The 23,576-nt window shown below is 36.6% G+C and overlaps 3 protein-coding genes and 2 long non-coding RNA genes across 5 annotated transcripts; 4 read left to right on the top strand and 1 right to left on the bottom strand.

The window, feature by feature from the left end:
- The first annotated feature begins 3,719 nt into the window (after positions 1 to 3,719).
- On the top strand, positions 3,720 to 4,246 carry LOC129754825 (uncharacterized). Its single transcript, XR_008739109.1, has 2 exons — positions 3,720 to 3,810; positions 3,899 to 4,246. It is a non-coding gene; the product is annotated as an uncharacterized LOC129754825 (long non-coding RNA).
- Positions 4,247 to 14,992: 10,746 nt separating this feature from the next.
- LOC129754827 (uncharacterized) lies at positions 14,993 to 15,545 on the top strand. Its single transcript, XR_008739111.1, has 3 exons — positions 14,993 to 15,069; positions 15,132 to 15,198; positions 15,254 to 15,545. It is a non-coding gene; the product is annotated as an uncharacterized LOC129754827 (long non-coding RNA).
- Positions 15,546 to 15,825: 280 nt separating this feature from the next.
- LOC129754809 (transmembrane emp24 domain-containing protein eca) lies at positions 15,826 to 17,064 on the top strand. The gene is made up of 4 exons (XM_055751053.1): positions 15,826 to 16,099; positions 16,159 to 16,290; positions 16,513 to 16,748; positions 16,817 to 17,064. The coding sequence occupies exons 1-4, from the start codon at positions 15,964 to 15,966 to the stop codon at positions 16,964 to 16,966; spliced, it is 654 nt and encodes a 217-aa protein (XP_055607028.1). The 5' UTR covers positions 15,826 to 15,963; the 3' UTR covers positions 16,967 to 17,064.
- A 295-nt stretch (positions 17,065 to 17,359) lies between these two features.
- LOC129754806 (histone-lysine N-trimethyltransferase SMYD5) lies at positions 17,360 to 19,059 on the bottom strand. The gene is made up of 3 exons (XM_055751050.1): positions 18,925 to 19,059; positions 18,491 to 18,867; positions 17,360 to 18,436 (listed from the first exon to the last, which is right to left on the bottom strand). The coding sequence occupies exons 1-3, from the start codon at positions 18,958 to 18,960 to the stop codon at positions 17,671 to 17,673; spliced, it is 1,179 nt and encodes a 392-aa protein (XP_055607025.1). The 5' UTR covers positions 18,961 to 19,059; the 3' UTR covers positions 17,360 to 17,670.
- Positions 19,060 to 21,635: 2,576 nt separating this feature from the next.
- LOC129754802 (uncharacterized) lies at positions 21,636 to 23,542 on the top strand. The gene is made up of 2 exons (XM_055751044.1): positions 21,636 to 21,752; positions 21,813 to 23,542. The coding sequence occupies exon 2, from the start codon at positions 21,815 to 21,817 to the stop codon at positions 23,456 to 23,458; it is 1,644 nt and encodes a 547-aa protein (XP_055607019.1). The 5' UTR covers positions 21,636 to 21,752; positions 21,813 to 21,814; the 3' UTR covers positions 23,459 to 23,542.
- Positions 23,543 to 23,576: the final 34 nt, after the last annotated feature.

Below are 23,576 nucleotides of genomic sequence, written 5' to 3'. Positions count from 1 at the left end.
ATAAAGCAATTTACGGTCTGAAGCAGGCCTCACGTAGATGGAATCAGCGGTTTCACGAATTCATGAGTCGTCTGAAATTCGTGAGGAGCGAGCACGATTTCTGCCTCTACTCATCGTCAGAAAACGGAAGTGTTATGTATGTCGTCATCTATGTGGATGATATACTCATCATGGGCAACTCGAAAAAGGCGATCGTGAAGTTGAAGCGGCAGTTGTCCGAGGAATTCGAAATGCGAGATCTCTTGGAGGTACGAAGTTTTCTCGGCCTGAACATCAAACGTGACCCGAAAGGCCAAGAAATGATCATCGACCAAAACGTTTCGGAATGAGTGACTGCAAACCGTCAGCCATCCCAAGCAACCAGAATTCCCTTAAAAAGGTGCCATAGAAGCTTAATCAGCTCTCGTTTGTGTCTGAAGAGAATGCTAATCAGCCCAAAATTTAAGTTCTTAAAGCTACTTTCAAGTTCGTTTAGGTGGCTGTAGAGAACGCTTTTCAGCTTCTAAGAGAATGTCAAGAAACTTCTACGCGCCGAAAAAAAAATCCAATTGACAGATTGCTCTGACAACCACATGTCAGATTGCTAGGTTGCCGGTCTATCATGGTCTATCTCATTGATTTTAATTATATTGTTTTGATTACAAAAGCTGCTTACACGCCTAGAGAATTGAACCGCTGCTCTCTAGGTTGCAATGAAACTCACCAGCCTCTCGACCAATCCAGCAATAGCTAATTGCCACTGTAATAATTAGTATTTAAACTTAATGTCATTTGAGATGATTGAGTGGGTTGGTCAATAGAAGGTACCTTATTTCGTTCAAAGGACTTTCAGTACACAATATGAATCATAACAAAAATTTGCATCATCAGAAATTTATTCGAATATCTTATTTAACATTTGTAAGAAAAATTCGAAAAAATCTTGAACTCCATTTGTAAATATCAGTACAGATATAAACAAAACAAATACCATGACAAGAAATTGACAGACATTTTTGACATGTCGCTTAGAATTCCCATATAGGTTCTTTAAAACACCTTCAAGTATCTTAATGGTGCGCTTTAGAATGTTACGCGAACGTTATCGACCTTCTTGAAAAACATTTTTGACATATCGCTTAGAATTTCCATATAGGTTCTTTAAAACACCTTCAAGTATCTTACTGATGCGCTTTAGAATGTTACGCGAACGTTATCGACCTTCTTGAAAAACATATTTCTGACATGTCGCTTAGATTTCCCATATAGGTTCTTTAAAACACCTTCAAGTATCTTAATGGTGCGTTTCGGAATGTTTACGCGAACGTTATCGACCTTCTTGAAAGAAGTTCCATTAAAAGCGCTTAGAAGTTCCGTTATCGATAGTTTAACCTTTCAAAGGGCTATGGAAGTTCCTGAGTAACTTTTACGCGACAAGAGTCACCTGAAGTTCCCGTAATACATTTTGTCAGCCAAATGTGAACTTCGGAGTTCGGAGTTAAGTAAAATCGCGACTTTTGGTTGCTTGGGATTCCAATGGAGCCACACTTGAAACTCGTGAAGGGGAAAGACGCCAAAGAGTTTACCACGAAGCCATATAGAGAACTTGTTGGCTGTCTCATGTACCTGATGGTGACAACAAGGCCGGATATCTGTGCGGTTGTCAATTACTTTGCCGGATTCCAATGCTGCGCTACAGAGGAGCATTGGGTACATCTTAAGAGAGTGTTGCGTTACCTGCGAGGGACGATGGATTACCAGCTCGTATATCGCCGACAACAATCAACAGAAACTCTCTTGGCCTATGCAGACGCTGATTGGGGTAACGACCCTAACGATCGTCGCTCGGTGTCGGGATTCGTCATCAAATTGTACGGATCAACGGTGGCATGGGCGACCAAAAAGCAGTCTTCTGTGGCCCTCTCAACAAAGGAAGCGGAACTGATGGCACTCTGCCTTGCCAGTTGCGAGCTGATGTGGATAGCAAACCTGCTGAAATCGATTGGACGTACAGTTAAGGAACCGATCACGATACTCGAGGATAACCAGCCATGTATTTCCTTGACTACTGAACCCCGGAAGCAGAAGCGGTTGAAGCACGTCGAAATTCAGCATTTCTTTGTGAGAGAGCTCGTCGAATCAGGTAGGCTACGTCTCAAATATGTGTCTACCGATCAACAATTGGCGGACGTCATGACCAAAGGATTGGCGTCACCGAGGTTCCGTATTTTTCGTGATCAACTGGGATTATTCAATTGAAGGGGAATGTTAGAAGTGTAATTTGGTTTAACGCCAATTGATATCTGCCCAGTTCTGATTAACAGTGTAAAGAGAAAACGTCAAATAAAATCAATCTTGTTCTTGTTCTGCTCACAATCGGGCGCGTTTTATTTTCGCTCTGCGCTTAACCTTAAAAGTATCACTTTAGGTGATATTTTGACCGCGGAACTTTCGGCGATTCCTCCTCGGCGATTCCTCCTCAGCAACATAAAAAAACGGTGAAACGCGTACAATTTTCCACTGCCACGATGTTACCGACCCGTACGTTTTTTCCGCGGAAACGAAAGTGACGTTTCGGCGGTTTCCTGCACGCTCAGGCTGATGTCATGCTGAAGCAACTAGCAACGCAACGCAACGCAACGTTCCAATAAGATTGCGTTGCAACGCATTGGTATGTCATGCTGGCGCGACCTGTGACTTTGAAATTCCCTACAAATCATCACTTCTCTACATCTGATAATGCTTTGAATCGTCTCCTTTCTTTCGGGAGCCATCAAAAACTCATCAAATCACGACCCGGATTGCAAGAATGCCAAAATTTAAACCGACAAAATTCCTTGTTTTTTTGCCGGAACTAAGAATTCATGAAAATTTTCTCGCCGATTAAGATATTTTTTAGTTTATTATCACAAGTTCGGACAGATCTTCGTACTATTGTGCTTAAAACCCGGAATCACTGCTTCAAATCGAGAAAAAAAAACAATATTCCTATTGGATTTCCTACTAGTCGCGCTACAAAACACATTGGCATCAGATTGGTCGCGCTATACAAAGCGACCAGTATGACAGGTCTGCGCGATTTCCATGGAGATCAAATGAGAGCTGGTTAGTCGTGTGAACGTTGCGTTGTAGGTCGCGTTGCTAGTTGCTTCAGCATGACCCCCTTCCCGTCATTACGCATAAATGTTCATGTAGTTCATTTTTATTTTCAAAGTGTGAGTGAAGCTTTAGCACTTTGGAATGTGCTCGCTCCATCGGCCATTTAATCGCAGCCATCGCAGCAGAAGGACTACCCCAGCTCCCGAAAAAGGTAAGAAATATGCATTTGATATCATAAATTGATATATTTAAACTTAAGTTAAAATTTAAACTTGCTAGTTCTAATTTCTCTTTTTCTCTTTTTGATTTCAGATCACGGTTTCAAAACCACATCCGAAATTGGCGTGGTAATTTTTTGTGTGGAGAAAATGGCGTCCATAGTAAAAAATATACGTCAAACAAATTATCAAAACAGCCCTGACCTTTACGGATTGGATAGCCCCTGTTGTTGAACGCAGTGTTAAAATAACTCGGACGGATTTCGCCCTGGATCCCGATAATCAGCTGCTGTCCACAATCTGGCACGGAACTTGGCCGCTGGTATGGCCATGATAAATATCCAAAACGGCTTTCGTGACAACACGTGACAACACCCCCTGCTCAAAAGGGTGTAACGGATGCTGCTGAGAATTAGTTGACCACTGACAATATGGAGCTGTTACGGCGTTCGTTCAGAGGACAGCTATCAAAAAAGTCGTTCCCGAAACTGCAAACTGCTGGCTACGAATTACGGTAAGCTTTAAAATCATTCGAATATGATTCGGTAGATGTTTGCAAATATATATTTTTGCTTGTTTTTAGGATGCGATTCCGGTATCAGTTCTCGGCCGCTCCCGCTGCCTGACGAGATTGGAGGGAACGGGAAGAAGCAGCCGCCGAAAAGAAGCGAGAGAAGGAAAAGGAGAAACGGCGTAACAAAACGGGTTAGCGCGAGCATTGGAGAGGGAACGGGATCGTAGCGAACGGGACCTCAGCTCAGTTTCCAGCTCGAGCAACGAGCATCACGGAAGCCAGGACTCGCCGCCAGCGAAATCAACAGCAGCAGTTTGTTCGTGGTCCCATGAGGCTAGACATGTTTCTATTATTATTATTTTCACTTTTGAGTGGTTTTTGGCTAGGACCTACGTAGTGTTTTGTTTTTATTATTAAAAATAAATTTTAAAGGTAATGTAAATTTTAACAATTTTTTTCTTTAATACGGTTTGAGACCTTCCCGAAATTCCGTTTTTGAGCTGACACACATACATACAAGCGATTTTTTTCGTGTGCACTAATACATTAACACAAAATGTAAACAAACCAAACATGCGTGTGTGTGCGTAAGCTGTCATTCTGGATCGGGAAATTCATTTCAAGTAGAATCGGTTGGGCCATTAAATGCTTGAATTCAATGGGAGGAATGCTTGAAGAATGCTTGGAATCCAAGCATTCCAAGCATTTATTTTGTTAAGCGGGGACATCAGCCTCAGCAGAGTGCCTCCAGCTACGGGTGGATGCATATTGAGGAAAAGTAGGCAAGGGGTACCAAAAGTTTCTCATTGGTGGGGGGTGAAGACGGAGCGCTTTTTGACAGCGAATTGTTCGCCTATCATGGCTACGATTACGATTGCCTGTCACAAGATGGACGATTCCGTGCATTGGTATAAGAACACACCTGAAGCTTTACCCGCCTTGAGCCTCAGTTTCGTTCCCTCATTTTTTGCACGCTCAGTTTCCTTACTTTCTTTTTGCGTTTATTTTTTGTACACGCTAACTTTACAGGGATGGGTTTTAATGTGTTCATTTTGCCAATCGCTCGTATCGTAAACTATTTTAGGACTAATAATTTAACTATAAATTTCAATGCAACAAGACTATCCCTACTATGGGCACATCGTTGGAACACCTGCCCTGAGAACAAACTAAGAGAAGTAAAAAACTGCACTCTGGCATGGACTGATCGAAACACATTTCTGGAACGGAGAGTACTTACGCGGCTACGCATAGGTCACACCAGACTGACACACGGTCACCTAATGGGTAACGATGATCCTCCCGAATGTCACACTTGCAAAGTTCCCGTAACCATCAAACACATCATCATTCAGTGCCCGATATATCACCAGGTCCGGTCGGACTGTGGATTGGCTCAAAACCTTCGGGAAGCACTCTCAAATGATCCTGAAGACGAAGAGAAAATGATACGCTTCTTACGAAAAACCAAATTGTTCGGAGAGATACACGCAGCGAAAAGATTTTTTATTTCAAAGGAAAGTGCAGCGAAAACAAAGGAAAATTTCCTTTGATTTTGGGATAAATAAAAATTTCTTTGTTTCAAATGCTTTTTCGTTTGTTTCAAAGAATTTTTCTTTTGAAAAATCTTTGATTCAAAATATTGATACTTTGAAACAAAAAACAGTTTCTTTTGATTCAAAGTTGCTTTCTTTTGCCACAAGGTAATTTAATTTAGATTTAAAAGCATTTATTCATTGAACCATTTTCTATTTATTCCAATTGGAAGCACACTCAGAAAAATACTATTATGTTTGCCATAAGATTCTCTTATGAACTGGCGCCATAAGAAAACTTAATGAAATTCATAAGATTATCTTATGACTGAGATGAACTTTCTGGATGAACACCTTTTTGAAAGAGAAGGTTTCGTTTTTTATAAGATAATCTTATGATTTGGTCAAAACATTTGAAATTCCATAAGAATGTTTTAAAAACAGGAAATGTCTCTAAAATTTGGAATTTATAAAAAGACATTGATAATTTGAGTACCATATCTTGAATTTTATCACTATTTATTGATATTTTTTTCGCAAGCATGACCATCAGCAGCAATTTTATCCCGGTTCAACTTGTACAGAAACAAAGTTAAAAAGTGGTTTGTTCGCGCTATCCTCGTTGTGGGACTTGAAATTCTCCCACAGAATCAGCAGACACTTCAGTTGTTGGCGGATGTACGGGAAAACCTTGGGAAATTCCACTACCGGTTTCGGTCTCTGGGCCTTTTGCTTTTTGTCAGTCAGTAAGCTAAAGTGCGGACTGCGGACACAAAATCCTAAAATTCAAAGTCGATGAATATTCACAACATATTTTTGATAATCACATAAATTATAGAATGTGCTAAATAAACTTACCATTGAGAAGATCAATGTCACAAATACTTTAAATGTGTTATTTTTTTAACTGCTTCTGATAATGAAGAATCTTGTTCGTTTTTTCCCTGCCGCTTAGAATGAATGTGTTTATTTTATTTCCACACAGCAGTTTCTTGCGTTTTTCATAAGAACTTCTTATGATAATAGAAGAAATTCATAAGACTCTTATGAAAAATTATTTTGGACACAAAAAAACGGTTCATAAGACGTGTCTTATGAAATTTATGATAAAATTTCCTCTGAGTGCATTATTTTCTGTTGTTTTGAAATTCTTGTTGGGAATTTCAAATAATAAAAAGAAAGGATTTCAAATTTAAAATTTATTTTTATTCACAAATAAATGAAACACTGGGTCACACACTGGTTCACATCAATCGAATCATCCGGTTTAAATTTTCGTAGACCTGATCGCTGGATTGGAGCGGTGTCACCTTGGTTGAGGCATCCAGGGACTTGGAAAACCGTGATCCGTGGCCGTGATCCTGTAAAATTTCAAGCACTTATTGAAAATCTTCAATATTCATTCCTTAATTAACATAAACTTACCATACTTTATCTTGAATCCTCCTACACTGAACGAAATCGGGCTATAAAGAATATCGGAAATTCCAATGCTTTTGCACTACTAGAAAATCCAATACTTTTTACCAGTACTAGAAAGAATTTTATTCTATTAAAATGGTTGAAGGATTGATTTCATTGGAAATTCCGATAAATGCAGTAGTGTGGCAAGTTGATATGATTTATTATTTTTGCAGATGAAATGAAACGGTATCGTGGGTGTCGTAACTGACCGAACTAACAAACCACAATTCCATAATAAATTGCTATGGAATATCTTAAAATGCATTTTCCAACATGCTTTTAGTTCAACTTTCTTCAAACTGAGCTCTTATCCAAACATTCAACACGTCGAACCCAAAGTTCCAATAATTGGCTCTCACTCTCTGCTCTTCATATTTTTCTCCTTCTCTCGCGGATAGAATTTTTGGAAGATTCTCCATATTATATTTGTTGTTGTTTCTAACTCATCTTCACTGATACAAATCATCAGATGTTATTTATATATAAGACTAGATATTTATTTATTTATTATGAAGATTTATTTTACTATTATTTATAACATATATTCACTACATTCGCCTTCACCTCTACTCTCAATTTAATTTTCATGATCGCGTTTCAACTTTTATGCATTAACCAGATTTTGCAATTGAACATAGTTACAATTTAAAACAGATGCAATGAGAAATCTGTATTCGAAAATTGCGATAATTCTTGACTCTAACGTTACAATTTTGTTCAATTTGATTTCATCATTTTAGATCTTGTTTTGAACATTTGGAATTTTTATTGATCGAATTACTAAATGAAGTCCCAGAGTCCCCATATTCACGCTCGTATTTGTCCTTCCACAGGCATATCTCTACCGTATTAACTATACCTTTTGTTTCCATACACTCTTCTTTTGACACTGTATTCCAGAGATGCAAGTGTTTTTTTTTATCGAAGCATTTTATAGACCTCTGTGGAATTTATATAAAAGAAATCCATTCCGTGTAAAATATGATACAAAGTCCTTTAATACAAGGAGTAATCATGTAGCCCTTCTACTTAGTTTGTAATAGCGGTATAGACAATTCAATGCATTTCTCTATAAGAAAATTATCTTTTAAAAGGGCCAAATAAAATAAGCTGTATTGAAATCTATATAATTTTGTAATGAAAACAGAACAAATTTTTTTTATAGTGTATCAAAATCAGTAAAAACAATCAAAAAAAGTTTAAGCACCTGGCACCGCTGGTGTATCGTAACGTAAGAAACGCAAGTAACGCCTACTGAAAAAACAAAAACAAAGTAGTGAAAAATAAATGCACGAAATTTAATGCCATATTCGTTTTCATCCTGGTGGTGCACCGGTAGTGCACCAAGTGCTGTCAAAGCGTTTTTTTTATATGAAGATGACAGCAGTTGGTGCACAACCATCTTTCCACCAGATGAAAACGAATATGGCATAAATCTCGCGTGAGCTTTCATTTCGTTTGCGACTTCATACATCAACATCCTACGGCCTGGACCAACTCAAGTTAAAAACATCGATCAATTATTATAATCTGAAGAAGACAACTTAATCGGCATAAAGAACCTTCCATCAACAATATTCGATATTGCTCGTTATAGTACTTTTGGTGTACCATTGCTAACCGTTTGGATCAAGCTAAGTTCCTCAATTAATTTAGTATCTGTTGTGATTATCTCGTTTGTCAGATGAATCTTCGGTATATTTTTTTTTTTAATTTCAGCTGTCGCGCCCGTCCATTCCTGTAACAAAAACTTCCACTAACTGGTACCTGTTTTTGAAGATTCTGCCTTTCATCCAGTATTTCAGTCTGAATTAGTAACTCGTTATCCATACTGTTTGTAGAGTATAGAAGAAACAATCTCTGATTTCTCTGCTAGTAATTAATAAGATGCCCGCTGTTATGGATTGTTATTCACCTGGTTACCAAAGGCTATCCTTTAAAAAACACATCTCAATTCGACGGAATTGTAACCTTCACATTTCCGTTAACTGAATGGGAAGATAGTACTGTCACATGAACAACTTTTATTTATCTGTGCTTTTTTCTTACATTTGTTAAATTGAAGTCAGTATATTTCTTTCAACCACAAAATGGCATCACACCCAGTTGTATCACCATTTGGTTTTATTTGGTTTAAAAATCATTTCATTTTGTTTAACTTAAATATCTCGGGTCAAGTTACGATTTAGTTCTCAGAATTATATTTCAATAAGCAGACATATCAGGTTTAAATAAGGACTCATGAATAAGACTGAACTTTTCCAAATTCGTTTTCGGATTCTTATATTTACATGTAAAAATCAAATCAGATTCATTTTGTTTACACTTGTTTAAAATCAACCATTTTTCGATGAAATCACCGATCAAACTTCAGTGTTAACTGCTTCACAGACACAGATTCAGGAGTTCTTTTAATGACGAGTCCAGTAAGTTAAACTTTATATATAAATCCAGATCTTGAATCATTTCGTTCATCTAAGTAGTAATTCTTAAGTTCTGATTTAGAAATTAAAGACTCATATTTAGTAACCAGAGACTTGAATTCGATTTACATAATTTTATGATATATCGGGTAATAAGGACTATTGATTTTGAAATCAGTTTTTCGGCTCCCAATTTTGATTTTATGTTTCGGGAAGCGATTCTTTATTTCAGAAAACTATTTCTGATTCCAGATTGCTCATGGATGATTTTCGGTTCGGAGATTCAAAATGAAAGCATCCCTGCCTCACAGTGGACCTATCTTCACGGCTTCGTGTAGTGTCCTCGTCGTCCGACTCTTGATGTGCATAGCTAATCAAGCGGTTATGAACAGTTGAAATACTAGAATCAAATCTGTTCTAATAAATTAAACAATTCATTTAAAAATTTCACCAAGATCAAATAAATCAGTTTCAAAAAACATTTTCAACCTTCAGGCGTTTTGCCATTGATCCCCTTTTCAATCCAATTATCTGCCGTGGATCTCAGATATAAAATTAATTTTTGAAATTAGAAATCAAATAAGGTCTGTTTCTTAGATTATCGAAGTTTGTATAGGGTTACTGGAAACTCCTCAAAGTGAACGTCTTATAGCAATGGTACACAGGAAAAATCTTTCGAATGAAGGTCCTTATACACAAATTTTAATCGTGGGGTACCAAATTCATTCAGCTTTTGAGTGCATGTTTCTCGAAGAAGTATTATTTGATGCTAAATTGAAATTAAATCGAATCAGGTCCTTTCTACGGTACATAGTTTTATCATATCTTTTGAGATCTCCCTCTACGAAGTCCTCACATGGGACGTCCTAACACAGGAATGTCTTCTTAGGGAGTTTTTACAAAGTATGTCAGAACTTATTCACAAGTAGAATTTTCTCTATGAAGTTCCTTGCAGTGAATATCCTCGCAAGGACTATTTAAGAAGACTATTTGGAAGATTACGGTGAATTTAAAAATTAAATCAGACTCAGCTTCTCAGCATAATTTTGGAATGGTGTCAAGATATTTTATGAGTGTATTGTCCTCACAGGGAACGTCCTAGCATGGTTACGTTTTCTTAAAGGGGTTATTCAAAGAAACAATCATGGGATGTCTCTTCAGGTGAGGCCAAAGTATTTCCTTCCAGGGAAAGTCTTCATGACATCGTTCCCTACAGTGAATCTGAATATTAAAGTTTTATCTCACAGAAATGCCAAGTTCTGCATGCGAAAAACGTTCCTTAAATGGAATAATCTGTCAGCAATCAACCTCAGAAAGTAATGTAAAACAAAAGTGAACGAATTTCTAACATACCTACCATGGAATGTAAATATGTGCCTTCTAAAATCTCTCAAACAATTGTTAATTTTCAAACATGTGGTATCAATGTCATTCAGCTTTCCAGAGCAAGTTTATCAAAACAATATAAATTTAGAATAAATTGAAATTTTTAATCAATTCAGGTCCGGCTTCCAGTGGATAATTTTGTAATGACTTTTCGAGATGGGACGTCATGGGACGTCATAACATCTGCACATTTTCTTAGGAAGTTGTTCAATGAAAAAAACCTATCATGGAATGTCCTACAAGAATATCAGGGAATTTTTATCTATGGAGTTCCTCCTAATTAATGTCCTCGCATGGATTCTCTAAGGAGTTTTCCAGAGAATTTCTACTCGGGAAAAACTTATGTTTCTTGCGGTAACTTTGAAAATCAAACCAAATTAGCTTTTTCACAGCATAATTTGGTAATGTGTTTTCAAAATGTTTTATCATTGGAATGTCCTCACAGAACACGCCCTAACATGGGGAATTCTTCTTACAGAGGTTGTTCAAGGGAACAATCATATTATGGGATTAATCATCAGGAAAGGTCATATGATTTCCTTCCAGCAAAAGTCTGCACGGTGTCGTTCCTTACAGTGCATCTGAAAATTAGTCAGAGAAGCTTCTCAGAGCGTAATTTTGGTTCTCTATTTTAGGGAAAATGTATCGGTTGCCCTCACAGGGAAAGGCCTCACATGGGAATGTCTTTTACGAAAGTTATTTGAGGGCACGAAGATCTCATAGGGTGTCTACATAGTTGCACTCAAGGAGTATCCTAGCTTGGAATGTCCTTACAGGAAAAGCTCTCTCAGGGAAGTTCCTCACGGGGGGAACTCTTCACAGGGTATGTAATGAAAATCTAGTTATTCAGCAGAAATTATCTCACAGAAAATGTTAACGTTTTTTCAGGTAAGTTCTTCACGGGAAGAATCTGTTAACAATCAACCTCGAAAATTATGTTGTAGAAACTAAATGAACAAATCCATTCCATGGAATATCCGTACTTGAAATGTCATAGCATAAAAAGTTATTTCCACATAGTAAAAATCTTACCGGTAGAGTTCCTTACAGTGAGTTTGAAATTCAATTCAGATAAGTTTCTCTGAACGTAGTTTTGAGATTTCTTTTTTTTTAATGACCTCGGAGGAAACGTTCTGACATTGGATAGTCTCTTTAGAAAGTTGTTCTAGAGTACAATTCTCATGAGTACAAGAGTAGGTTGGTAATATACTATTGAATTTATCTAAAGGTTGTGTCTTTACGGATAGTTCCTCAAGGGGAAGTCGTCGTGCGGAGCTCCTCAAAGTCAGTGTCCTCTCATGGAAAGTCTTCTCAATGTTCCTCACAGGGAATATATTTTCTTTGGAAATCCTCGCAGGAAAATTTCTGTCGGGAAGGTTCCTCACAAGGAACGTCTTCATGGGATATTTAGTTACTCATAGAAAGTGTCCTCTCAAGGAACGTTTTAACGAGTCCATTCCTCACAGGGAAAGTCTTCTAAATTATTCCTCACAGGGAATATACTCTCTTGGAAATTTCTGGCAGGGAAATTTCTGTCGGAAAGGTTCCTCACAGGGAAAGTCTTCATGGAGTATCTAGTTACTCATATAAAGTGTCCTCTCAAGGAACGTCTTAACAAGTTCATTCCTCACAGGGAAAATTCTCTCAAGGTGGTTCCTCACGGGGAATCTCATCACCGGAAGTATCCTCTCAGGGAAAATCTTCGCGATATTGTTCCTCACAGGGAACAAACTTCTGGAATATCCTCACGGGGAAAATTCTGTCGGATAAGATCCTCACAGGGAAGGTTTGCATTCAGTTTATCAACTAGTTATTTATAGGAAGTGTCCTCTCGGGGAACGTTTTCACCAGCCCGTTCGTTCCTCACAGGGAAAATTCTCTCAAGGTGGTTCCTCACGGGGAATCTTTTCACCGGGAGTATCCTCTCAGGGAAAGTGTTCGCGATATTGTTCCTCACAGGGAACATACTCTTTGGAATGTCCTCACGGGGAAAATTCTGTTCGGTAAGATCCTCACAGGGAAGTTTTGTATGCAGTTTATCAACTATTTATTTACAGGAAGTGTCCTCTCGGGAACATCTTCACCAGCCTGTTCGTTCCTCACAGGGAAAGTTCTCTCAAGGTAGTTCCTCACGAGGAATCTCTTCACCGGAAATGTCATAAAATTAAGGTCTTCTTCGGGAATGATCTTACTAAATGTCTTATAAGGGAAGTCCTCACGGGGATTGGTTTCCCAAAAAGGTTCTTCAAGAAAACAACCTGTCAACCATTAAGCACAGTAAATAATGTCAGGAAAATATCAAAATGGACTTCGATGCCCATGTATCCCATCCATTTTTGACTCTGATCATTGAATTGAATTCACTAACTTAAGCGTGCATCACAAAATTTAAAATGTTTACAAAGAACTAGCTTCTCAGAGCTTAAAATTTGGATGGCTTCACAAAGCGTCCATTTTGTTTGATTCAAATTCAACCTTCTCAATGCCTAAAGGGAGCGTTCTTTAATTTAATCGTGTTAGCTTCACAGAGCGCCATTTTGTTTCACAAGCTCAATATAATTATTAATAGTGATTCATAACTAGTTTTAATTTTCTCCACCATATTTACCTTTCGACTGCGCCAATTGTCGTAACTGACCGAACTAACAAACCACAATTCCATAATAAATTGCTATGGAATATCTTAAAATGCATTTTCCAACATGCTTTTAGTTCAACTTTCTTCAAACTGAGCTCTTATCCAAACATTCAACACGTCGAACCCAAAGTTCCAATAATTGGCTCTCACTCTCTGCTCTTCATATTTTTCTCCTTCTCTCGCGGATAGAATTTTTGGAAGATTCTCCATATTATATTTGTTGTTGTTTCTAACTCATCTTCACTGATACAAATCATCAGATGTTATTTATATATAAGACTAGATATTTATTTATTTATTATGAAGATTTATTTTACTATTATTTATAACATATATTCACTACAGTGGGATCCAATGAAACTTACTAATGTTTATTTTGCTAAAAATTTGTTTTGCTTTATTTTACTTACTTCCCTTAAATTTAATTTTTTTAATTAATATATATACCGCATCCTCCATATCATGCACTTTTGGATGTTCTCCGTACTTTCAATACAGCTGGTGTTTCTTCCTGTGTTGTATTGCTCATTGCCGTGTGGTTGTATCCATAAAATATGGTTAATGGACTTTTGTTCTGGAATGTATTTTAACACTATTACTTTTCCTACAAAATAATTAAACTATATAAACTTACCGACGAAATATGTTGCGTCGTCAAAAAAAAAGTCCTCTCATCAAGCTGGATGTTTTGATTGAGCCACACGAAGCTGCGAATAAAGTTTTCCCCTCACATAAATCGTCTTCTTCTTGAGCTGGAGAAATATTTTTATCGAGCGAAATAAAATAAAATAAATCCTGCTATTTCCGCATTTATTCATCCTGGAATAAAAACAATCACAATATTTCATTGCATGGCAGATCAAAATAAACTACTTACCAGTATTTTGGATTGAGCTTTGAATATGAACAATGATTAAATTACAAACGAATAATCTTCCTTTTCAGAATCGATATTATTTAAATGGTTTAAATTTGATAAAAGCTATTGGATCTTCTTATGCATTTTACTACGTGTGACTGCCTTATAGAATTTATTGGATCTTTTAGTAGTTTCAGACGGATTTTTATCAACCAAAACCAAGTGCTAGAATTTATTGGATTTTCTTTTACTTTTCATCAGAAATGCTATTATCTTTTATCAATACCCTAATTTATAGAAGTTATTGGATTGACCCGATATATTATATAGCCCGATTTTTTTCAGTGTAACTAAGCTAACTCTGATGCACATTTTCACTCGACCAGCCAAACCGTTTTAAATTCTTCTTACTCAATGCAAAAAACCTTCTAAGTTTGAAGTTTTTATTTGAAGAAATTATTCCTTTGCATTGAATACATTTTTCTTTGGTTGAAAGAAAATTTACTTTGTTTCCAAATAAAAATGCAATTGAACAAATGTCTTTTGAATCAAAGATTTTGTTTAAAATCAAAGTCCAAAATTATTCGATTCAAAAAATTAATTCTTTCTTTCAAAAATTATTTATTTGAAACAAAATCATAATTCATTGATTCAAAGAAAACATGAGATTGAATCGAAAAAATGAATTTTTTGAATCAAAGTCAGATTTGTTTTGTTTCAAAAGCCAATGTTACCGCAGCTTTGAACGGTCCCTCTGATCATCCAAAAGCCCCTCGCTCTTCTGCAAAGACTGACAGCGAATGACAGGAGACGCCAGAGAAGAAGAACGGAGATCAATATCTGTCAAGTGGAAAGTAGCAAGTCATCAGATCATTTTCGGAGCATTGCAGAAAAAGGGGTGGTGATTTCGATCAATTTATTGAAGTTTCTTATATTTACATTATACTTCTCATCGTGAGTTCCAATTTATTATTATATCATCCAGTTTATTACAATTATTTACAAATATATTACAGTATATCGAAACTAAAAGTCGAGATCTTAAAGATAGTTGGGATCAGTTAAAAAGTGAGGTTACAGAATGTAAGTCCTTTAAAAATTATAATTTAAGAAATGTTCTAATAAAGTTTATATTTAGCTTTAGCATTATCACGTCAAACGATTGTGGTTTCGCTCGGGAGACCTCCGAAAATACCCAACAGCCAAGTTTTCTCTGCGTGTATAAGATAAAAGAAATCAACAACAAGAAACAGATCTACAACACTGGCAACACTAGACGCACTAGACAGACATAGCAGGAAAGGGGATGAATAACGTCCAGGCGTTAAAATCCCAGGGAAAAAAAAATATCGTAGCGATCGTAGCATACTTTTCAATCCTAAAAACGCTAGTATCCGAACTGGAACAATTGATTTGCTCCCGAAAATTAATGCCCAAATCGAAACGAGTCGAACTGGAAAAAAACTATGACAGACGGCTCATCAAATGTTTTCGCTTGAATTTTCAACCATTATTTTGGTTTTTCATCATTATTCAGAAAATGGTTGAAATTTAACAGTTCATTATGACTGAAAAATAACAATAATCGAAGTTTTTAGAAGAAACTCATAAAACGGTTGAAAAAAACTCGAAAATGGTTAAAAAAAACGAGCGTGTATATAATTTTGTAAAATGTATAAAAATTTATCAGTGTAGGATATATTTTACTAATTTGCATCAGTGATATATAAGCGTGTATAACTTTATCATTGACGTGTCGCGTAAAATTCTAATTTTTCTCTATATTCTCCTGTAACGAATAAGTTATTTATTTCAATAGAAATTTTCTAGTAGAAGAACGTCTCCATCATGACCAATTTGAAAAACACAATTGTGGTCCTGATATTTTTTGTTATAGGTGTCTCAAATGCGCTTTATTTTCATATTGGCGAGACTGAACGAAAATGTTTCATTGAAGAAATCCCAGACGAAACTACAGTCATAGGTAACACAAAGTAAAATATAGTATTGAAATATAACTGTTAACCAGCTGATATTTTAAAGTCAATTATAAGGTTGAGCTTCATGATCCTCGCAGCGGCGGGTTCATGCCCTCGTCTCCTGGTATCGGAATGCATGTGGAAGTAAAGGATCCGGATGACAAAACTATCCTGTCTCGGGTATACAGCTCTGAGGGTAAGTGCCTTGAGAAGTGAGTGAACTTTCAGCACATCTCATTTCAAAAAGCGTATTTTAGTTCTTTTCAAGCATTAAACAGTAACCTTAGGAATATCAAACATTCAAATAAATTGAAAATAATCGTAACAATGCTGGCATTTCTAGAATGGTTTATTGATGAGGATAAAAACTCAGAACTAAGATTGAACGATTGCACAATAATTTTGATTTTATAACTAGGTCGCATATCCTTCACATCGCATACCCCTGGAGAGCACGTAATCTGTATGTACTCTAACAGTACAGCTTGGTTTACGGGTTCACAATTACGTGTCCACCTCGATATACAAGTAGGAGAGCATGCCATTGATTATACGAACGTCGCCCAGAAGGAAAAGTTGACCGAACTACAACTTCGCATTCGACAGTTGCTCGATCAAGTAGACCAGATCACGAAGGAACAAAATTATCAAAGGGTAAACAAGCACCGTTTTCTATTGTATCAACTATGTATGACCAGTTTTCTTTCTCATTGCATTTAAAGTACCGTGAGGAACGATTCCGGCAGACCAGTGAAAGCACAAATACACGGGTGTTGTGGTGGTCCCTGGCTCAAACGTTAGTTCTCGTCGTTATGGGATTATGGCAGATGAAACATCTTAAAAGCTTTTTCGAAGCCAAAAAATTGGTGTAGTGAAACAAAGAGGCGCAAATGCGCTTTTTGGAAGACGCTTTTTGTCACGTCTTACCTTTAATTGATCTTCTGAAAATAAACATCTAGATTGAAATGAATTGTTATTTTATTATTTTTTTAATGAAACGGATGATTGTGATCGAAATCTGGTATGCACGATAAAATCTAGTAGTTACATACGCGGTTGATGAATAATGCGAAAGCGTTAAAATCCTAGAAAAAAGAATTGAAAAAAAGTAGTTACATACGAAGGTTTTAAAATTATTAAACTTATCCATAGAGAGAAAATAGGATATTTTGATTGTACAATGTTAACTGATTTAATTAACGTTAATTGGTTTGCGAGAATTAAAGAAAACAAAAATTTTACTGGGAGTTTATAGAGCTGTCAAACTATGAAAGCGTTTTTTCTCGAAACAGTGAGGTTGGCGCATTCGCCGTATTCAAAATTCGATACCGATTTGTTTTGGGTGGAAATCGATTAAACTTTATTAAAAGCCACTATTTTTTTTTAAGTATAAGCTCTTATTCAAATCATTTGAACGACCAAAATTAATACAATAACTAGTTTGCCACTAAATTAAATCAATTCTGATCAGTGAACATTTGACTGCTATCCTACAAAGTGAAGCTCGTAGAAGTTTATGATCGAGAATGAATAATAGCACAGTTTTTTTTAATTTGTGAAAATGATGTGAATATATTTAATCGGATTCGTCTTCCATTTGATCATCATTTTCTTCCTCATCTTCAGACGTTTCATCTGGATCATTTAGCTGTCTTTCGCATTGTTCACATTGACATTGGAACAGATAGTTTTCGCATAATATCTTCTGTCTAGAATGGCGCGATCGCTCAAGTGCACATTCGTCCAAATATGATATACAAATTTCCTCCCCTGGTTGCACATCTCGAGTCACTGTGAGAGCCAGCAAGTTGTTGGAATGAGGAAATCTGCATTCGGCATTCGGATTACAGCTGTGGTTGATTTTACTTTGCAAGCTGTAAAGAGCTGAGCCTTCGTTGTTAAGAAAACATCCGGCGACTTCATCAAGTTTTTTGTATAGGGTATCGATAAGATTGTCTAGTGATTCACGGTTTTCTTCTTTCAAATTTTCCAGGTCGGTTACATTGCGGACCCATTCAGCGAAAGAACTGGTGCCAATACCCTGCCCATTGGTTCCTATTAGCGCCAACAATGCATGGAAACCAGAGGGCGTAAGCCACTGCAGACGTTCGTTGGTATCCACATCAAATGCTTTGCAAGTCAACTGGTAAAGTTGATCTATCTGCTCGGTGAAATTTTCTCCCAGCATTTTATGGAAGATCGATAAATCCTTGTTAGCTGATTCGCTTATAAAGTCAGTAAATTTATTTCGAAGCTCTGCAACGTTGTCGCATTGCTTAAACATACCAATTATTTTGATAATAAGCGTTATGCTTGAGGTTTCTGGTGGATAATGTGTTTTTCTAAAACGAAATTAAATTTCAGTAGATGCAAACAGTTCAAGATCAAGATCATACTTCCAGTATTCTATAAGTTTGTTAACAGGATGTTGCTCGTTGTTCCGTTCCGTTCCAAGGCAAAGAACTTTGTGATACTGTTGCAAAGCGTTATTGAAGCATCTTCTGCTGCAGTATCGTTCGTTGCAATCTGGACAGCGAACATGTTCATCCAGGTGATTCTGGATTGGACAGCATTCTAGATACGGCAAATTGATGGTAAAATCATTTGCTAAACGTTGAACATTGCTCTCAGCAGTTTCCAGGGGTTTCATACAGTACTCGCAGGCCAAATAACCATAGGCTGCATTCCAACAAAATTGACTTGACACTAGCGGCGTTTCTTCGAAAAGTACTGTTCCTTCTGCGATCGGAACGGTGGCAAAAAGTCCTCTTCCCTGTAATTTAAATAAAAGACTTAAAATGTATTACTAACAAAATCACGATAAAAATACTTTTTGTACTGTAGTTTTAACTTGAAAACTAGACATTGTTTTAAAGTTACAATTTTCAGACGAACGCACGTGTTGGCGATTCTATCTCTACTTTTTCTTGTTCTTGTTGTTGTTGTCTATCCCTTTCACTGATAAATCATTTCACACATTTTGCAAAATCGTTTCACACATCATCAGCAAATATTTATATGAAGCTGTCAAACTGGAGTGTGATTTTCACACACTTTCCAAGTTCGAAATTTACACATTATACGAACCTGGGGGAGGCCGGAGGAAGACTGAATGAAAAAAGAAAAAAATCTTTCAAACGTCAAATTTCTCTCATCAATCTACCGTCCAGTGCGAAGGTTTAAAATTTTACTTTCTTATTTAGTGATTTTTAATAAAACTTGTTTGATGCTGAAAAGCACTTGTTTATTTGCATAAAGCAATGATTTAATTACGTTTTGTTTTGCTCTGGTAAATTCTTGCATGATCAGGCGTATTTAGTCGTTCAAATTTCGTCAAAGTTTTGAAGCTGATAAATAAAAATGGTTTGATTAATAGTTGTTCTAAAAATATAGCTAAATCTAAATTTAGCACCTAAACAACTGAGTTACATGACTCGTTACACGAAACTGAACATCTAAAGTTAAAATTTGAACGATTACAAATCTTTTCAACAAATGCTGGCTTCTTGCCGAACAGTAAAAAAAACGATACAGAAAACGATACAGCAAATTTCAGTCTTCCTTCCCCAGATCCGAACAAGCGGATTAAGAAAAAAATGTGTGAAATCTCAATCGTTATGTTATTGCTTTGTCTTCATCAGTTTTGTGCGAGTCAAAGAAAGAACCATATCTCATCATGCAAATTCAGCTGATAAATCGTGGTACAAAGTCATATAAGAGAATTATGGCAAGTAATCCACAGTATTTTGATTGAAAAACCATATAATCTAACTCGTTATTTCGTCTTTCAGAACCTACCTGGTATTTTTTAGGACTAAATTCGATTTTTTCCGTAAACCCCACAATTTTATTTTGAGTTAGAACATAGTGATATTTTCACACATTTCTCGTTTTAAACGCTTTTTGCATAATGTACACGTGTGAAACGCACACATTTCGTTTCCTTAAACGGTATATTTTCCATTTATGTGCTGCAGTACCTTCACACATTTAATGTGTTGGTCTATACTTATTTTGATAATGTGTGAAATTTCACACATTAAAGTATGGAATGAATTGTCAGTGTTCTTTTTCGCTGTTTTATACACTGTTTTATACACTGTTAACTTAATATAATTATAATCATAAAAAGGTTCATTTTCATTTTCATTCAGCCCGAATAGTCCTATTTGCCGCTGATATCGTCAATTCAAAATATTTCATATAGTTGTCGAAAATTCCAGAAGCACGCATAAATATCCCAGTAATTACACCATGAGAAATATCCTTGTGCGTTAACTCGATTGCTGATTTTCCAGCAAACTAAATCAATTGCTGGAAAGTGGAAAGTCCAGCAATTTGAAAACCGATTGCTGATTTTTCAGCAAAAATGACAAGAACACAATCGAATGCTGAAAAATCCAGCAATTCGAAAACCGCGATTGCTGGTTTCCAGTAAAAATTTGGATTGCTGAACGTTTCCAGCAAATTTTTTTGCTGGAAATCGAGGCAAAAATTTACAGTGTATGAAGGTGCGTAATTTTCCTTCCTTTGAAATTGTTTAATATTACCGTGTATTGAAAGTACACGCTAACTTTTGGCTACCCCTTAAAGGCGTAAATTTGACCCGTTATTTAGAACCTCCACTATCTGTCAAATAAAGGGTCATTTTAACGGATCAATATTACCCCTTATTTCGAAATGCTTGATTCCCTTCAAAAAGGGTTGTTTAGAATCTTGTCATAATTTTAAACGTTTCATTTGCGGTCGTGAATCGTGGTAAGTGTTTTATTATTATTTAATGTATACATTATTCATGAAAATTAAAATATTAATTTAAATAATTCCTGCTACAGATGATCTTGGGAACTAGGAAATGAATATTTCATAACCTACTTTGCAGCACAAAGACGGATTTTTATCGGCACTTCAATCCAGCAGATGTTGTCGAATTCTAACGTAAGATTTTTCCTACAAATTTATTAAGCAATTTTCATATTATAAAAGGTTTATTTTCCTTTCAGTTTTCGTCATCTCGATACCGCTACCACTAGGAAAAGGTCAAGGGCAAACGATGCGAATTCCGGAAAACTTCACAACGGAGGAACAGGCATTTAAAAACATCCTAAAATTATTAATTAACTATCTAATTTCAAACAATACATGCGTTTTTTTAAATAGTAATTCAGATTTATTTTGGCTAGACATTTCATTGAATATTTTTTTCCATTCCACAAGCCACTGCTCACATCTCTATCCATCGCGAGCGTTTCAAATAAGGGGTAATTTTGACCCGCTAAGGCGTTATCATGCAGAGTACCCCTTAAAGGGTAAAGGGGCTTTATCCGAAAAAAGGAGTTCTCCCAGTCTTATCCAATAGTCCTATTTGCCGGCGAAAGTGTTCGTGATATTATGCTGGACAACACTTTTCAGTTTTGGGACAATCAACCTCAAAAACGACCATGTGTGTTGAAAGGCTGCACGTTTTTTTGTACCGAAAGTTTTTGAGGTTAATTGTCCCGCCTCATCTGTACACGCTCAGCAAGTGTGCGTAAGAAATGTCAAAAACAACTCTATAACGGGCCAAAAGTATTCGTTAAGGGGTAGCCAAAAGTTAGCGTGTAACCGTTGAATCCGTTTATAAAATGAAAGACGGTGGTTATTAAATCAACGGAGAAGGTAATCCTTGAATTCGATAAATAAATTGCCAATTTTGATTCCGAATATGATTGGTTACAGGTATGTCTGCGTCTTTGTTTTCCGAAAGTACCCAAGTTTCTTCCAACGAGATAGGTAGGAAATTTAACGTAACCGGTGGCTCTTTTACTGATGTGCTTTGTGTGAGCGATTCTGATGAAACGTCTTGTTCAGTGGGAAGCTCGGAACCCTTGAGCAACAAATCGCAACATTTGACCGATTCTGCTGCTGTGATCGATTTGACAATATTGTCTGCTGGTACAGAGTTTAAATCGGAAAGCAACAACACGACCCGTACCAACGAACGAGAAACATCCGGTTCCTTGATAGAAATATCTGATTCTGGTGATGATACCCTGCCTACCTCCTATGCCCCACCATGTTCTACGCTGCGAAGTGTTGATTCTGAATACAGGCTGGGATCTATGGCCGAGCGACGATTGGACAATTTTTTCGACAATATACCTGACCTAGAAAAAGATTCATCTGATGTTGATTTGAACAAGTCAAATATTAGTAGAGTTTCTGAGAATCGTTTCATAAATAACGCCGAAGAAAACTTTGAGACATCTCAGCAGGATATTGAAGAAACACAAAGCAAAGAAAACGATGGCACCGATGACACCAAAGAGAACATTCCCAGCAAAATTGTAGTAAGAGGAACGACGGATGGTTACGGAAGGCAAAAAATAAATGTATCCGCCAAGATCAATATTAAGATACAAGTTTCTCAAATGGAAAGTGAGGAAGAATCCGAAGCTGAGGATTGTGCCGACCGGGAAATATTTAATCCGCAAGCTCAGTTACAACCGGTTAAAATAAAACCTTTTATAGACGAAAGAATGGTTGAACTTCTGGATGAAATTTACGGTAGTACTTGGCGAACATCTGAAATGATGAAACTTTGTCTGCCTCGGAATAAGACGGCCTTAAGTTTTTCAAACAATACGGTTTCGTTCCTAGAATCCTTGGATTCTAAGGTTCCAATTTCAGAATGTCACAAGGACGCTATTAAATATAGGCAAAAATATAACGCTAACAAAGATGAATTAATGCATAAACTCTATGATATTTTCAACGAAAGAGTTTTCAAGGGAAAACTTGAAGTTCCTCTAAGTTGGAACAAAAAATTAACCAACACAGCGGGACGATGTTTTAATTTGAGAAGAAACGGAGAACGATACTGTCGTATAGAGTTGAGCGATAAAGTAATAACATCAGCCGAAAGAATGCGTAGCACTTTGATTCATGAAATGTGTCACGCCGCTGCCTGGATATACGATACCGCTAACGGTCATAGTAAAAGCTGGAAAAATTGGACTCACAGAGCACTGGCAGCTTTACCGATGCTGCCACCTATTTCAGTATGCCATCAGTACGAAATCGAGTACAAATACACGTATCAGTGCACTCTCTGCAAAGCAAAGTACAATGCGCATACAAAAAGTAAAAAGGTTGAAAACATCCGATGCAGTAACTGTCACGGGAAGATAGAACTGTTTTTAAACAAAAAGGACAAAGAGGGTTCCACAGTAGCGACGCCGGTTCGACAGGCCAAAGGGTTTGCCCTGTTTGTCAAGGAGAGGTACAAAGAATTTCGCGATAAACAATCGCACAAGGACACCATGAAGGAATTAGGATTACAGTTTGCCTGCCTCAGTACCGAAGATAAAAATAAGTATGCATAAAAGTGATATTACAATTACCTTCCACTAAAATTAGAACTTTTTTTTCTTTCACCAACATTCGAAAATAAATTTTTATGATTAATACAATCTATCTATTGATTATATTTGATTAATCTAC

Source organism: Uranotaenia lowii, chromosome 3 (assembly GCF_029784155.1).
Source record: "Uranotaenia lowii strain MFRU-FL chromosome 3, ASM2978415v1, whole genome shotgun sequence".
Lineage (NCBI taxonomy): Eukaryota > Metazoa > Arthropoda > Insecta > Diptera > Culicidae > Uranotaenia > Uranotaenia lowii.
This window is presented reverse-complemented; position numbering and strand designations above follow the sequence as displayed.

Excerpts from the sequence above, each read along its gene's own strand:
- LOC129754809 (XM_055751053.1), top strand. The coding sequence starts at position 15,964 with ATGACCAATTTGAAAAACACAATTGTGGTCCTGATATTTTTTGTTATA. Across the intron at positions 16,291-16,512 it reads TCGGGTATACAGCTCTGAGG|GTCGCATATCCTTCACATCG; the intron begins GTAAGTGCCTTG and ends TTTTATAACTAG. Across the intron at positions 16,749-16,816 it reads AGGAACAAAATTATCAAAGG|TACCGTGAGGAACGATTCCG; the intron begins GTAAACAAGCAC and ends TTGCATTTAAAG.
- LOC129754806 (XM_055751050.1), bottom strand. The coding sequence starts at position 18,960 with ATGTCTAGTTTTCAAGTTAAAACTACAGTACAAAAA. Across the intron at positions 18,868-18,924 it reads TTAAAACTACAGTACAAAAA|GGAAGAGGACTTTTTGCCAC; the intron begins GTATTTTTATCG and ends TTTAAATTACAG. Across the intron at positions 18,437-18,490 it reads AAACTTATAGAATACTGGAA|AAAAACACATTATCCACCAG; the intron begins GTATGATCTTGA and ends ATTTCGTTTTAG.
- LOC129754802 (XM_055751044.1), top strand. The coding sequence starts at position 21,815 with ATGTCTGCGTCTTTGTTTTCCGAAAGTACCCAAGTTTCTTCCAACGAG.